At 36.9% G+C, this 15,483-nt stretch overlaps 1 protein-coding gene across 1 annotated transcript in view; it reads left to right on the top strand.

The window, feature by feature from the left end:
- The window catches only part of LOC140757069 (uncharacterized), a 158,281-nt gene that overhangs the window by 63,080 nt on the left and 79,718 nt on the right, over nucleotides 1–15,483 (top strand). The window contains exons 24-34 of the mRNA XM_073092609.1: nucleotides 618–724; nucleotides 1,783–1,874; nucleotides 3,044–3,133; nucleotides 3,614–3,726; nucleotides 4,655–4,782; nucleotides 5,884–6,024; nucleotides 7,764–7,941; nucleotides 8,851–8,973; nucleotides 9,405–9,528; nucleotides 10,287–10,407; nucleotides 11,018–11,210. Coding sequence (XP_072948710.1) covers nucleotides 618–724; nucleotides 1,783–1,874; nucleotides 3,044–3,133; nucleotides 3,614–3,726; nucleotides 4,655–4,782; nucleotides 5,884–6,024; nucleotides 7,764–7,941; nucleotides 8,851–8,973; nucleotides 9,405–9,528; nucleotides 10,287–10,407; nucleotides 11,018–11,210 — 1,410 coding nt within the window. The remainder of the gene's footprint in view (nucleotides 1–617; nucleotides 725–1,782; nucleotides 1,875–3,043; nucleotides 3,134–3,613; nucleotides 3,727–4,654; nucleotides 4,783–5,883; nucleotides 6,025–7,763; nucleotides 7,942–8,850; nucleotides 8,974–9,404; nucleotides 9,529–10,286; nucleotides 10,408–11,017; nucleotides 11,211–15,483) is intronic.

Genomic DNA, 15,483 nt, shown 5'->3' with positions numbered 1-15,483 from the left:
GCGACACATATAATTATTGACGATTATCAATACTTAGTCATTGTAACATTCGTACTAAGTGAAATATCTTGACTTTTAAGTTACCTACTTGTGTATTACATGTGTGTAAAATATATTCAGCCAATATTCGACAGGGGTGGTGGATTTCACCTGAACTCCTTTCCTTTCTGAGCGAATAAGCCTTCCCAGCTAATAAAGAGTAATGGATCCAAGATTATGCCATTTGCAAAACATATTTATTATCAATCTCTGTAAATAATTTCAAATGTTATGTAAGATTACCTGTGCCCCGCGGTTTCACCCGCTTTAAAAAGAAAACCGCGGGGCACAGCTAGTTCTAAAATATAAGTAGCCCAAGTTACTCCTTATCACATCAGCTACCTGCCAATAAAACTCCCGTCAAAATAGGTTCAGCCATTTCAGAGATTAGCCAGAACAAACAGACAGACAGACAAAAATTATAAAAAATGTTATTTTGGTGTATGTACCGTATGTACGAGTATATTCATATGCATGTAGTAAAAAGCGGTTATTTCAATATTAAAAACAGACACTCCAATTTTATTTATATGTATAGATACGTAATAGTTTGAAAAAGAAATGATTTTTTTTCACAGATAGACAAGTTGGAACCAATAATTCTGGACTTATGGGTGGAAGCTGTGGGACCTCCGCTATTGTTCGCAATAAACCCTACGTTTGAACATAACTCACCAGTGCTATGGTAAGACTTACGATAGGCTAGGATTTTTCGAAAGTTTTGGATCAACAAACACTTGAACAAATTAAATCCTGCGTCACTCTCACAATTTAGATTAATCCTCATAATTATGTCATAATTACCTCATAATTCGCTAAGCTATTTTAAGTGTAGAGTGCCAAAGAATGAGATATAAATATATTTTCAAAAAACATTACCTTCCAAATTCTGATAAAATTGTAACTTATAGATGGTTGTTTTTTTCTGTAGTTCCGGGACTAGCATACGACAGGCCGGGTATCCCCTGCCTGTCGTAAGAGGCGACATAAAAGGGGCTTCCGGGGTTGCGGGCGGCAAGAGTAGGTGAAGGTGGTAGAACCCTTTGTGGTTCGACTCCGGCGGCACCACCGCCACACCTATTTCTACCTAATAACAGCAGTGTTAGGCGCTGCTGTGTTCCGGTTTGAAGGGTGTGGTAAGGGAGACAGACTTTTCCGAGGCGTTCCAGCTTAGTCCTCAGGGGTAGCGGCGCATCTGTGGCCGACCTCAGGTAGGAATATCTAATCCTATCAGGGGTTGATTGCAGATGTCCATGGGCGGCAGTAGCCACTTACCATCAGGTGGACTGCATGCGCGTCTGCTACCCTTATATTATAAAAAAAAGTAGGAGCTCGAAACGTCCAGTAAGCGACCCCGGGAAGAACGGCGTTATGTGTGGTCGCATACTGTCGTAATCACCAGATGTTGTGGGAGAAGCGAACAATCCCCCAGGGCTGAGCCCGATCGGGGCATCGCGCTTGGAGGACTCCAGTTGTGTTCCCCCGGATATCCCGGAGTTTTCCAACAAGCCCTGAGGACGGCCACCGGGGGACTTTTAGTGCCGACGTCGCTCCCACGTCGTCGGGTACATTTTGAAGATTTCCCCCTCGAAAAAAAGATGGTTGTTTTATTCACTCGCTTAGGTGATTTTATTCAAAGTTTTAAAAATACATATTTCCAATCTGACAAGCTCTTAAGCACAGCCATAATCTTTTATAAACATAATAACATTATTATTTCCTATAGTTTTTAGTATTTCTCAGGATGTCGCCAACAGACCCGGATCGCATTCTAAGCGTCACCAACACATCTCGAGCCGACCTTTCAGTCCAAGCTTTTGTCATTCAAGAACATGGTTAGCATTTTAAATATACTTTTTTCGTTCATAACTGGGTTACATTTTAACATAAGACTATTATAACTAATTGTTTAATTATTAATGCTTTAAAAAGTATTTTATATCGATATGAATACCGACATGAATTATTTTTATTATAGACATTTTCATGTGTGACGGTTTTCATACCATTAGACCGACCATTACCTGTTTCATATGTGACAGTATTAGCATTTCACCTATGACCATTAATGGGACATTATAGGGTGGTTTGAACTTCTACGTTCTCCTTAAGGACAGAGACGCGTACGTGAACTATAACCCCAGCCAAATTGGAAGAAGAATGCTTACCAACAATCGTTGCTTAGCAACCGATAAGGAGCATATAACAAAAATTGTTTTCTATCAATATTGCTTGTTCTATTCGGCACATTTTCTGCTTTGAATTCAATATTGTGAATAAATATTTGACCTTGACTTTACTTTTAGTTTTCGAGATTAATGTCGTATATTTTATTATTTTTAATTCGTATTCTAATGTGTATTAAGTAAATTCATACTTCTTGTACTTATAATGAATTGTGAAATTCTATTTTGATGATATAAATGCATATCTCATATTAATGCTTATAATGTACTAAAACTAACCAATTTTTCATTATCATACAAATTCTTAACTTAAGTGTTGGGAAAAAGTATCAAGTTTTCGGCTAAATCTAATAAAAAAGTTATTTGTGTATCAAAACGTAAAAGTTAGTTCTCTGAACACAATTTCTGACTGCTTTTGACATGGATATTATTACAGTAGAGGAAATATCCCGCATCACTTAGTTTCATTCAACAAAATTTTCGTGAAAGTTTTGCGAAAGTTCCGCTCCGAAAATATTATATTACCTGGAACTTTTGCTTAGCCAAGTTATATTACCTACTACTTTTAAAAGACATTAGAACTTATCGTAGTTTAACTTTTAATGTGCAATTGAGTTACTTTGTGATTTTGAACAAATATTTAGATGAACTCAATTTCAGTACTTAATATTGTATTCTTAGCCAAAACTGTGTATTAGTGTGCCATAATAGATTGCTTTCGAGGTTTTTCCCTAGTCATTGTCAAAGACCCAGCACTGGGACAAAAAAGGTTCACAGCTGATCATTGAAAAATTACAAACTGTTAACTTTATTCCCAGGCCATCCACAGGATGAACTTCCCTTTAGACTGTACATGCGGTTCTACGATGTGCCGCCGCGGACGTGCCCGTGTTGTGAATCTCTTAAATGTAAGTACAGTAATTGTTCCAACATCTCTTAAAATACTACAACTGAAAATACGTGTGTAAAGAAAATATTCCTTCACGTGTTGATGATCTCACCAGTTGAACAACTTCGCAGAAAGATGGTTCATCTTCTAAATTCAATCCCTCATTTACTTCCTCATTACTACTACATCTACACAAAGAGGAATGGTTCTGTTTTAAGCTACGTACCCCACGATAATATAATAATACATTATTGTGAATAGTGTGTATGTAACGTAATAAAAGTCTATTGTTAAGTAATAAGTATAAGTATTGCATATATTTTAATTCATTTAACAGTATTCGCTACGTAAGCGTACCACAGTAATAAGCTTGAAGCCCACTTACTCACTGTAACAGTATGTGCGCTTATAAAAGAGCAACAAATATCTAATGTCCTTGAAATGCGCGCATTTTTTTCTTTTAAATGGAAATACTAAAATTAATATTTTTCCAAATCAGCTGAAAGTGTTTCTGAAGAGTGCACGAGATCGTCAGAAGTCAGGGAAATGGACACGGCCGTTGAACTATTTCTTACAGCCGACTATGGACCACAGAACTATGACGTCTATCAGGTAATATTATGTACTTATACATCATCATTAAACCGAGGGTGTTCCACTATCGGGCTAGGGTCTACTCCCAGAATGAGAAAGTTTAGACTATAATCATTAGCCCGTCCCATACTGACTTTAAAGTACAGATTAGTAAACCTCATTTACAGTATGAGACCATAATGTTTTAAGTACATGAATTTTGGTTTCCATGACATTTATGAAATGAAGTTATGGAATATGTATCTAACTTATGAAGCCTACTACGTATTAGTATTCTAAATATCTGGCGTGAGACAAAATTTACACCAAGATCGTAAAGTGGGATCTAAAGTTTAAATCTATTGTTTACCTTTTTGTATCGCAAATCTAAAAACAATGTTCATGTGTTTTTTTAATATGAAACGATCCTTAATAATAATCATGTTACATACGCTTTTTCCGTAGGTATCTTATATATATACTTTTTTAGAGTTTATTTTTGTTGGAGTTTAAATGAAAACTTTGATGGTCCTCAGTTATAAAAATGTTTCAATATTAAAACATAATAGTATAAGTAATAATCACGGTGACTAGGTACGAGTAGGTCAAATTGAATGGTTTCACTAAGTTCGTTCCGTTTCATTCTGCTCTATTTCTCGCTAATAGTATTTTAATCCTATTTTCCTGCAGCAGCGTAAATTTAATTAAAAGTTTAAATTTTATACTATGTTCATCAGTTCCTGCTTATGTAAATTAAATTAAAATTAATTGTTATTTTTAATTAAACGGTACTTATAAGTTGTCAATCTTCACAAATAATATAATATATGTTTATATATTCATACTTTTATTCAGTACATTTGTGGAATAATATAGTTTTATAGTTTAGTGAAGTAATTGCGAATTACTATTATTTTTACTTTCATAATCATTACGTTGTAAGTAAAATATTTTATTTAATCCTCAGGTGGAACCAGAGTCCACGATAGTTCCTAAATTATCAAACGTTGTCTGGAAAATTCGTTTATTACCCACTTGGGATCCGGTGCCTTCCTGCGTGCTGCTGCTGCGCACGGCGCCAGTTCAAAAGTCGGGGTTGGTACTCTTTTATTATTTTCGTAGCAAACGAGCGTGCAGTATGTTTACGAACACTGTAATCAGATAATATTTAATTCCAACGTAATGTTGGCCACAGATTTATTGTAAATTTGAGGTCTAATCTTGTGAAAGTGTAATATTTATTTATTGTATAGTATAGCAGTAGCAGACGAGCATGCAGTCCACCTGATGGTAAGTAGCTACTACCGCCCATGGACATCTGTAATCAACCCCAGATGGGATTAGATATTCCTAGCTGAGTTCGGCCACAGATGCGCCGCTACCCCTGAGGACTAAGCTGGAACGCCTCTGAAAAGTATGTCTCCTTTACCACACTTTATATATGAATACATTTTTATATACATGTGATTTTTTAAAGGTAGTATGTATAAAGTCCTTAATATGTTTTCTACTTTAATACTTTGAATAGATTTCACACTGCTTCCATTTCTCACACGTTCATCTTGAAAATCTTTTGAATTTGTATGTTTTATCTGTACAGTGTTCGTGACAGATTCAAAAAGTTTTCAGATTTATTATAAGTTTGTACAGTGTCGCTGTTCTAGTTGTTATTTGCTCGGTAAAAATATGTTTTCGCATTGAAAATAGAATCAGTAACCATAGTTTCGTTATACTCATTTTAAAGTAGGTATAGATATTCAGAACTTTCATTTTCTTATCGACGCCATTTTTGTTATTGATGTGTTTTTACAAAATCGAGTTGCGTAGGTTAGGTAAAAAAGTACAATAAGTCTAAAAAGCGTTAATAAACCGTTAAGCTTAGTGTTATGAATCGTACTCTTCCATCTGAATGATTGATATCAAGTTCGCTTCAGCTTTTAATTTTAAATTAATTCTTGCTCACTTCATCAGAAAAAGAGTTTTTCATAATATTCTTAAAGAAAGTACGAGATCTATTAATCCATATTTGACCATCCATCCATCCATCCATCACCAACAACGGCGTACTATGAAACCTTACGTATTATGAAAGATAACTTGTGCCAGACATTAATTGGAACTTTAGTTTCAACCCTTGTCACAGTCGACCGAAGAGTTTAACTTTCAACATTGACACTTAGTGTCGTTTGTTTGCAGTAACAATTGGTACCGAGTGACTACAGCGCCGCAACACGTGTGGCTGCGCGCGGTGGACCGCTGCCCCGCGCTGCAGCTGTCGTGCCCCGAGCTGAGAGTGTCGCTGTGCGCGCTGGACTTGCCGCTAGATGGCGTCATGCGGTATGAAACATTAACGAACTAATTTTAAATTTAGCGTTGACCATCACTTGGTACTCTTCAGCATAGTTGGACAGCAAAGAGGCAATATGCGTATCTACATCACGCACCTCTGTGAAACAGGGTACGTCCTCTAAGAGCCAATATGCCAAGAAATCGAACTCAGTTTTTCCGGAAAAGTCAGTGATCCGGAAGCCTAACTAGTCACTTCACAGGATGCATTATCTTTCCATATCCATCCGTTATCTGAGCAGATGTTAATCTATCTTTATTCAAATGTATATACATATATTATTCTGTTTCTGTTCATGTTATTACTCGTTTAGCAACTCGCGTATCTAATAGATTTGCATACATAATAACACTGTTGCAGTAGCATAACATGAGCTTAACAATATATTTCATAACATACCATACTACGTCATTACATAATCTGCTTACAATCTACTAGGCACTTTGACCTACTTATATGATTGAATTTCATGTATGATTTAGTTTATCCTATAATATAGGATAAAGTATATACATAAATAAATATAATTGAAATGTTAGTCCGTTATTTTAAATAAAAGATCCTTTCTTAGATCATACTGTTATTAGGATGGTCCTATGGGAGTTATTATCCCTTTATTCATTAGATCTTTTTGCCACTTAGACTGATCTTGTGCTTCATGCATGCAGGTGGTCAGCCAAACTGGTCAGGCGCAAACTGAACTAAACCTTGAAAAATTTCGACCGACTATGAGATTGTACTATAGGGCTACTACACAAAAATAAAAAAAATAACCCATAATCTCAGATTTATATTCATCTATTTTACTGCGTATTCAGGTATTTTATTGCTGAATTATTAATTTATTAAAGAAGATTAAAAAAAACATTTCACCGACCTCATTTACTAAAGGACGCCATCTTAAAAACTTTGATAGAGATTTTCCGATATTAAAAACCTATTAAACAACTTATTATCGAAAAGAAAATTAATTTTCAAGTTGGTGCAAACTTTGGCGGCGCTTTCGAGTTAAATTTTAATTTATTATTCCTAAAGCTGATAACGAATGTAAGGATCAAGGGCTTTGATCAGTTATAAATAAAGATATCGTTTCGTGATTTGCCCATCACTCTCTTTAAGGCGGTAAAACCTTTTATGGTTCGACTTCGGAAGCACCGCACCATTATACAAAGATATATTTGCCTAATAACAGCAGTGGTTAGCGCTGTTGTGTTCCGGTTTGAAGGATATGGGTAAGGGAGGCATACTTATTCGAGGCGTTCTAACTAAGAATTAGGAGTAGCAATATATCTGTGGCCAAATTTTGTTAGGAATCTTTATCTGTCTTGATTACAAATCTTCATAATCACATACCATCGTATGAAATGCATGCCCGTTTTTTTTTTTTTTTTTTATAATATGAGAGTAGCAGACGAGCATGCAGTCCACCTGATGGTAAGTGGCTACTGCCGCCCATGGACATCTGTAATCAACCCCAGATAGGATTAGATATTCCTACCTGAGGTCGGCCACAGATGCGCCGCTACCCCTGAGGACTAAGCTGGAACGCCTCGGAAAAGTCTATCTCCCTTACCACACCCTTCAAACCGGAACACAGCAGCGCCTAACACTGCTGTTATTAGGTAGAAATAGGTGTGATGGTGGTGCCGCCGGAGTCGAACCACAAAGGGTTCTACCACCTTTAAAATACTTTAATTGTTACTTGTTTAAAAATGTAATTTTGTTGCAGGGTTCGCAAATCGTTCAAAGTGCAGAACGTGGGCACTGGCCACCTGACGACGTCCCCGGCGACGGAGCCGCCGTGGCGCGTGGTGGCGCGCGGCGGCTGCAGCGCCGGCTGCGGCTTCGGGCCCCGCCACCGAGATGACGTCACCACACTCCACCTGCCCCCGAGGACCTCTGTTGAGGTAAGTGTTATATATTATCGACATACTTAATAAAACAACTCCAATTTGTTCTGGCATATCTCTACTACCATCCCGACGAAACCCACGGCCAACAACCGATGCGCTGGCATCTCATCTTAAATACAAGTGAAATAAAATAACGTTATATATATATTTTTATTCAAATTCAACGTTTCAAATTTGGAACGTTTGTTATTTAAAAAAAATGTTTTACCCTTCGGTGACTCGTTACTTTAGTAGGGTTCACTTAAAACGATACAATGAAAAAATGCGTAACGATATATTTTTTAATCAGATTACGATAACTTAAAGACACGGGACTTAAAATTCGAATGATAAACGAAAATAGATATCCTTTCATGCTTTATCTTAAGTAAGTATTTAATTACACAAAAGTACCGCAAACCTTTGTCTGGAGTTGTTAAAGGTTCAAGAATTAAACCGTCGTCTCAGAAACAAAGCAACGGCTAAAGGCAACAATGTTATAGAATTTCAATAAATCAAAGCTTAACCATTGTTCGCAAATTTTATATCGTTAAGTTATGCTTTAAGTTTATCGATGTCATTCTCATTGTTTGTTATAATAATAGGGCTAGCGACGCACAAAAATGCAACACCAATCTAATGAAACAGATTAAATATATTAAAAACAAAATATCTTATTAATAAAAGGTTATTTGGATTTAAAATTTATTTATCACCCTGTTACTGTGTCTTACTAAAATTATTGAAGCTTTTGGGCATCGTCATAAACCTATTACAGTAATGTTTGTAGACTACCACACTACGTGCTTTAACTGCCGTGACTAATTACAATATTTCACAAATGTTTCCAAACAACCGTAAATACCGAAGAAAACAAGCTGGTAACTTCTGCACCTAAAACTTAATTAACACAATCCGTTTCAGCTTTGTATAGAATTGTCTCTACGGACGAGCGAGCTGTGGCCCGCGAGCAATGAAACATACCCGCCGCAGCGAACCACTACGACCCCTCTTTGGTTCTTCGATGAAAACAATGTGATGTTATTGGTATGGCTAAAAGATGCATAGACATTTATCCTATTTTAAATTAAATAAGTAATTAATAAAACAGATTTTAAATTAAATAATTCGGAAGTAATCTTACCACCTCCGGTAACAAAAATGCCTACGCTCTGTAGAAAGAAATAGTTCAAAGCGAAGATGAGCGAAGCAGAAAGATCGGTCTTTATTTACCTTTAGCGAATACACGATATTTGTTATACATAAAATTATTCTCTTTGTCCATCTCCGATTTGGCTTTCCGGGTGTGTTGGAAGTCCCGGGGTCCTCCACGTACCGGCTACGGGAAAGAGTTTTAGTGGATAAAAACCCCACATAAACCGGTTTCGTTTCCACGTTACCATCTATTGAATGTTTCCGCCTCGCCAAAAAAGGTCTTAATAAAATGTCGCAACCTAGTTTTTTAATGAATGTTTTAGTCCATACCTCTTATCCTGGAGATGGATCAGCCCATACTTCAAGCCAACCCTTCCAGCATCGACTTTGGCTATGTCACTGACGGTGTTACCAGAAAGATGTACATCACCGTCACACATTCAAGTCGTAAGTTTTTTTCTGTTATTGTAGCAGCCAACTGATATATTGCCTACCCGATGTAAAATGATCACATATGATTTCACCGGTCGCCAATAGATTTATGTAACTGTGTTCAAATGAATGTTCCAGGTTTTACCCCTCAAAGTTGTAGTATGTAGGTATTCATGAGGATTTATGATAATGACTTCTATGATGGCAATAAATTTAATTGATAGGAGTCTTGATTTTTTTATCTTCAATAAATAAATCATAACCATTACATTTATGATAACCTGCCTTTAGAGCAACTGCGTTTGGCATTTCCAGCTAGATTTCTTAACTGGAGTACGTAAGCCAAAAGTAGTTTTCAAGTTAGAACATAAAATCTTAAATCAATTTATATATCAAAGAATCATTCCCCTTCGCGAAACGACTTCTTCGGATCCAAGAAAAATAAAGTTCGGAACATCGAACTTTAAATTCTCCGATAAAACGGATCGTAAAATTTATTACACTTCTTTTCCACTTAATACCTAGAACTTTCTATCAACATTTGATTCTCGGATGAGGAAGTTTGTAGGTGGGGGTAATATAGTATTGCTATTGCTAATGCAGAAATGGTTCCAAGTTATTTTTCCATGCAACAAGTATGCCAAGAGTTTTGATGAAAAAATGAGATGGAGGTTTCCAGGGAATATAAGTTGAAAATCAGAAAGATCAGTGCATAAATACCAAGATCAAGAGAGAGCGGAGATTTTTTCATTTATGCATAATTATGTTCTTAGCTACAGCAACTGTAGAGCTGGTAACGATATTGGAAGGGAGCCAAGATTTCCAAGTATGGCCTCCAATCTTCACTCTCGAACCTGGCTCCAGCGCTAGAGTCTACGTGCAATACACTGCCAGGTTACACTTTCATACATGAAATTTATGTTAAAGAAGGTAGAATTTTTCCGTTATCTTCTGTGCGGACTTTACATCTTTTTGTAAAATTGAATTAGCAATTAATTATGTTTTCCACTTAGTGGATGCTGATGGTTGATAACAGCTGCCCGTGGACATCTGACAAAACGAATACTGTTATGTGTTGCTTTATTTAACAAACTACGTACCGTATTGCAAATGAAGTAGATAGTCAATTGTTTTATTGGTAACACTCATGGTATTTCGACGTTGCTTGGGACACATTTTTGTTTTGTAATATGTAAATAGGAAAAGAATATGCAATCCACCTGATGATAAGTAGCTACCGCCACCCATGAACATCTGTTATCAACCCCAGATAAATTTAGAATCCCACCTATATCGGTATAGGTTGCGTTGCCAGTCATGAGGACTGAGACTGGAACGTCGCGGATAAATTTATCTCCTTTACCACACCTTTCAAATTGGGATACAGCAGCGATTAACACTGCTTATCAAAGAAAAAAAGTGTAACGGCAGTTCCTCTGGAGTTACACCGCAAATTCTACCCCACGTTCTGTTCTACAGTTGATGGATTTTCTAAATTCTGCAGATGGAAATCATCCCCTGCAGACGGTAAGCTGCGTGTGTATTCGGCGGGGGGTGCGGGGCACGCGGGGGGTCCGGGTGTCGCGGGGGGCGCGGGGGGCGCGGGGGGCGGCTGGTGCAGTGCGCTGGTGGCCGTCGGCGCGCGCGTCACGCTCGATCACTTCTGCTGCCCGCTACCTCACGACCATACCGATGATGTGCATCTACTCCCGAATGATTTGACTTATTAAAATATATTCCGTTATTAATGAAAGATCTTTTTTTATTACCCCTAAAACAATAAATAAAACTTTTCGCATTCTACTCGGGTACAACAACAATACGTATTTCCGTTTTATATGTATTAGTTGCTGTGTCCTGTTTGGAAAGATGAGGCAAGGGAAACATAACATGGAACGCCGGGATTCTCTTAACTCCTCATCGGTAGACGACCTCGGACAGGACCTCTTAACGTATTTGGAATAAATTAATTGCAAATTAACAATAAGCACCAACCAACATTAGGTATACAATATATTGTCCCTGTAGTCCCGGGACTAGAATAGGGCTACGGTATCCCCTGCCTGTCGTAAGAGGCGACTAAAAGGGGGATTCCGGGGTTGCGGGTGGCAAGATTGGGAGGTCGAGCCGCCCGGTAAGCAACTCCGGGAAGGACGGCGGTGTGTGTGGTCCCATACCGTCGTAAACACCAGACTGTGTGGCGAGTCCTGGAGCTTACCTGGGTGGAGCCCGAAGGGGCGACGCGTTCAGAGGACTCCGGTTGCGTTCCGTAGGAGATCCCGGAGTCCTCTTGGCAACGTAGAGGAAGGCCACCGGGGGGGTTTTAGTGCGGTAAAAATCCCACATAACCCTGTGTCGCTCCCACGGCACCGGGTACCTTTTGAAGGTTTCCCCCTCGTAAACAAAAAAAAAAAAAAAGGTATACAATATATATTACTGAGTTATAAGTAACTGAGATCCCATGTTCCAGTTTAGAGCTGCAAGCTCCCATTAAAATAAAGAAAAACGCCTACATGTTTTCTAATAATATGATAATAGTCACGTTAAACACACTTCATCATTTAGCACCCTGACATTGAATTAATATTGTTTTACGAATTTCAAAATCGACTTATAAATTTGTAGGAACTCACTTAGATTTATTTCGTCCTAAACTCCGGTCCATCATTTCTCTTGATGTCCTTTTTACAAAGCTGTCATAAAGTAAATGATTGAACGGCACCCAATAACACTAATCGAATTTTGTCATAGAACTGAACTGGCATAAATATTATATTTGGCTTTATTATGTTCGAATATTTTTAAGACATAAGAATAAATGTAGACCGTTATTCGCAACAAAGTAAGTGAGTTTATTCGTTATTTTAGTGTGAGAAGTTTGTATCCCAGTCACAGCTCGGATTTTCCGATGTTATGTGCATATTAGAAATCAAATATAACTTACTGTAATGGTGAAGTTATTATAGGTTGAAGATATCGTGAGGGCACGTGCGCGTTCTCCAAAAAAACACTTCTCAAAGGTATACCTTTCTTAACAACTATTCCAATTCGCACTTAGAAAGCGCGGTAGACTATGCCCTGACACTTTCACATTCTAAGAGAACTGTGCCCAGCAGCGGGACTGTAACGGATTGAAGAACATATTTTCGATCCCTCCAACTAGGAGAGGGCACAGGCCACCACACTGTTTAATTATTTGGAAATGTGCCATTATCACACTATTGTTTCCGAACCGTGCTCACTGACGCGTTGGCTGCACTAACGAGCCTACTTCGAAAATTGGACCCCTCTAATTGGGGATTTCCTATCAACGTCAACTCCAACAAAAAGTGCCAATGTTTGTGAATTACTGTGAAAAAGGTAGTTTTAAATGAGGAAATTTACATTTAGTATTGAAATATATCGCTCGGCAATAGTCTAAATATCGATACTTCTATTTATATATTTTCATGAGGAATTCTAAGATACTCGTCAATACAGTTGGCAAGACAACTTTCATCAGTCCTGAAATACTCGAATTACGAAAATTGTCGTTTTTTTACAATTTCCACAAAAAATATTATCTTGTGAGATTAACTGCATACATAATGGGATTTAAATCATATTAATCAGTCACCCCATCGCGATAAAATTGCCGAACCGCCGATCAGGCAATGCGTTAAAAATGTGCACTTATATTACCAGCCAATCACATTGACTATGTCGTTGTCGCGTGACGATTTGCGTTACACCACTCTCATCTTTGTCTTTAACGCCCTTAAAGAAGTGTAAGTTCTAAAAGTACTACAATAACTCTCCATAATCGCAATTGCACCTTAACTTCGTATTGAAGCGTCCTCGATATTTTATGTTACGAAACGCAATAACACAAGATTTTATGTTGCAAGAGACGCAATAAACGGAGACATGTTTATGTACGAGTGTCAACAATTTCATTTTATATGGACGTTGGTCTTATAGCTTTATATTGAGGAACACTCCACATCATTTTACGACTCAGAAGGTAAATTCGTTTGTTTTATCATAACTGCGTTTGAGGTATTTGTCGATAAATTGTTATAATTTTTTATCACTAAAACACTTAATATTCCCACGAAAAATTGCTATGTCTTTCACTAAGTTTCTTTAAGTTTTATATTATAAGTGCTGAATATAATAACAATATTTCACAGAAGAGAGCTGAATTTACAAGATCCACTTTGGATTAATGGATTCTGCACACTTTACTAGACATAAATAATATCGTTACAATTAACAAATGATCTAGTACAAGCACTTTCTTTACTAAAAACAAAGATAAATAGAAAAATATCTGTTGTGAGGAGTTTCTCAAATAAATGGGCTGCTTATTATTTTGGAGGATTGTAAGCGTCTGTTCGCAAATACTTGAGCAGAGCCGAAATGAAATATAGGACAAAGGTTGTATTGTGATGAAGATTCATAATATTTGTGTTACTCTACAAATCTACGCATAAAGTGTACAAATTAAAGTCTTGAGATCTATCCTGGCCTTTAATATCTACTTTAGTCACTGGTTAAGTCAAAATTGAAAATTAAAAATCAGTACTCTCTAAGTTGTTCTGTGATATACATTTTTTGAACATAGACAACTACGGTTCGCATACTCCCAGATCTAGACTAACTACGAAATGGTTCGTCAAATTAAATCTAACAGTGATTTTATTAACTAATTAAAACTTTTCACTGAGTATTTAAAAGTTGATTAATTTTCACTTACAACGATATAAACGAGCAAGGAAAAGGAATTTCCGTAGTAATACTTCAATGATGTGCAACTCAGTGTAGTGTGGAAGTGTGTTTCCTTATGGCAAATTCCGTTGCATTGAAAATTAAACGTCAGCAGCTTGTAACGGGATATATCTCATTATATTTCTGCCTTATACCCTTAGACCCTTTTTAGTGCCAATATGTTCTAATTTCAAGGGTATGGTAAGTAGAAACGCTTACATGAGAAATTCCTAGTGAATCTTCGCATATTATATCACATTATAAAATGGTTATTTAACGAAACAATTGTTTATTGTTGTACTAAATATTAGGCCACTTTGGTAGAACTTATATACTCACGTGACCCTTCAAGTCGTTTCACTATCCATTTGACTCCAAAAATAGACTTCAGAACCAGCATTATTAGTGGCAATTTAATTTAATTAACATGTTGAATGGGGGTAAGAGTTGATGACCACAAATGGCAGTTTCAATGAGTCCACGGTATAATATGGCTATTAGTTTACAAGTTTGGTCTATATCAAGTGACTATAACTTTAATTACTTTGCATGGAATACCTATTTTACATATAAAATTTAAAAATCGTAGAACCTTTTGTGGTTCCGTCACCGGCGACACTACGTTTGTGTTTGTTACTGCTACTTCTATACATAAAACATATAATAAGAAATAAATAATCATTATTATATTTATGTATGAGCCAGATTTATTTATGTATGTATTAAAGATTTGCCAGACGTCTGTATATATAATTATTGTGATCAACTTGCAAGCGTTCTAAATAGAGTATAAATCTTATGTTTATGTAATTTTCATGTGTATTTTTCTGGCCTTACACTGTATAATTAGGTAATATAGAAGTAGAAACACACAAGTAATTCACTAGATTTTAAGTGACAATTGTCGAGTGTGGACGCTTATAATTAGCCCCAGATAGGATTAACAGCTGAGGTCGGCCACAGTTGCTTGCCACGAAAAATAAATTGGGAAGCCTCATATAAGTATTCTTTTACCACACCTGTCAAACCTATATACAACAATTATCACTACTATTTATCATCAACCCATTAATGTACCACTGCTGGGCTCGGGTCTTGTCTCTGAACGAGAAGGATTAGGTCATAGTCCAACGCGCTGGCCAAGTACGAATTGGTAGACTTCATATACCTTTGAAAACTTTTTTTTAAGAATTCTTAGGTACTCTTATGTAGGTTTGCTCA

The sequence above is a fragment of the Epargyreus clarus genome, unplaced genomic scaffold (genome assembly GCF_041222505.1).
Source record: "Epargyreus clarus isolate Ecla_fem2 unplaced genomic scaffold, WU_Ecla_fem_2.2 ptg000004l, whole genome shotgun sequence".
Taxonomy (NCBI): Eukaryota; Metazoa; Arthropoda; class Insecta; order Lepidoptera; family Hesperiidae; genus Epargyreus; species Epargyreus clarus.
Note: the sequence above shows the minus strand (reverse complement) of the source record. Positions and strands in the feature narration are given on the sequence as shown.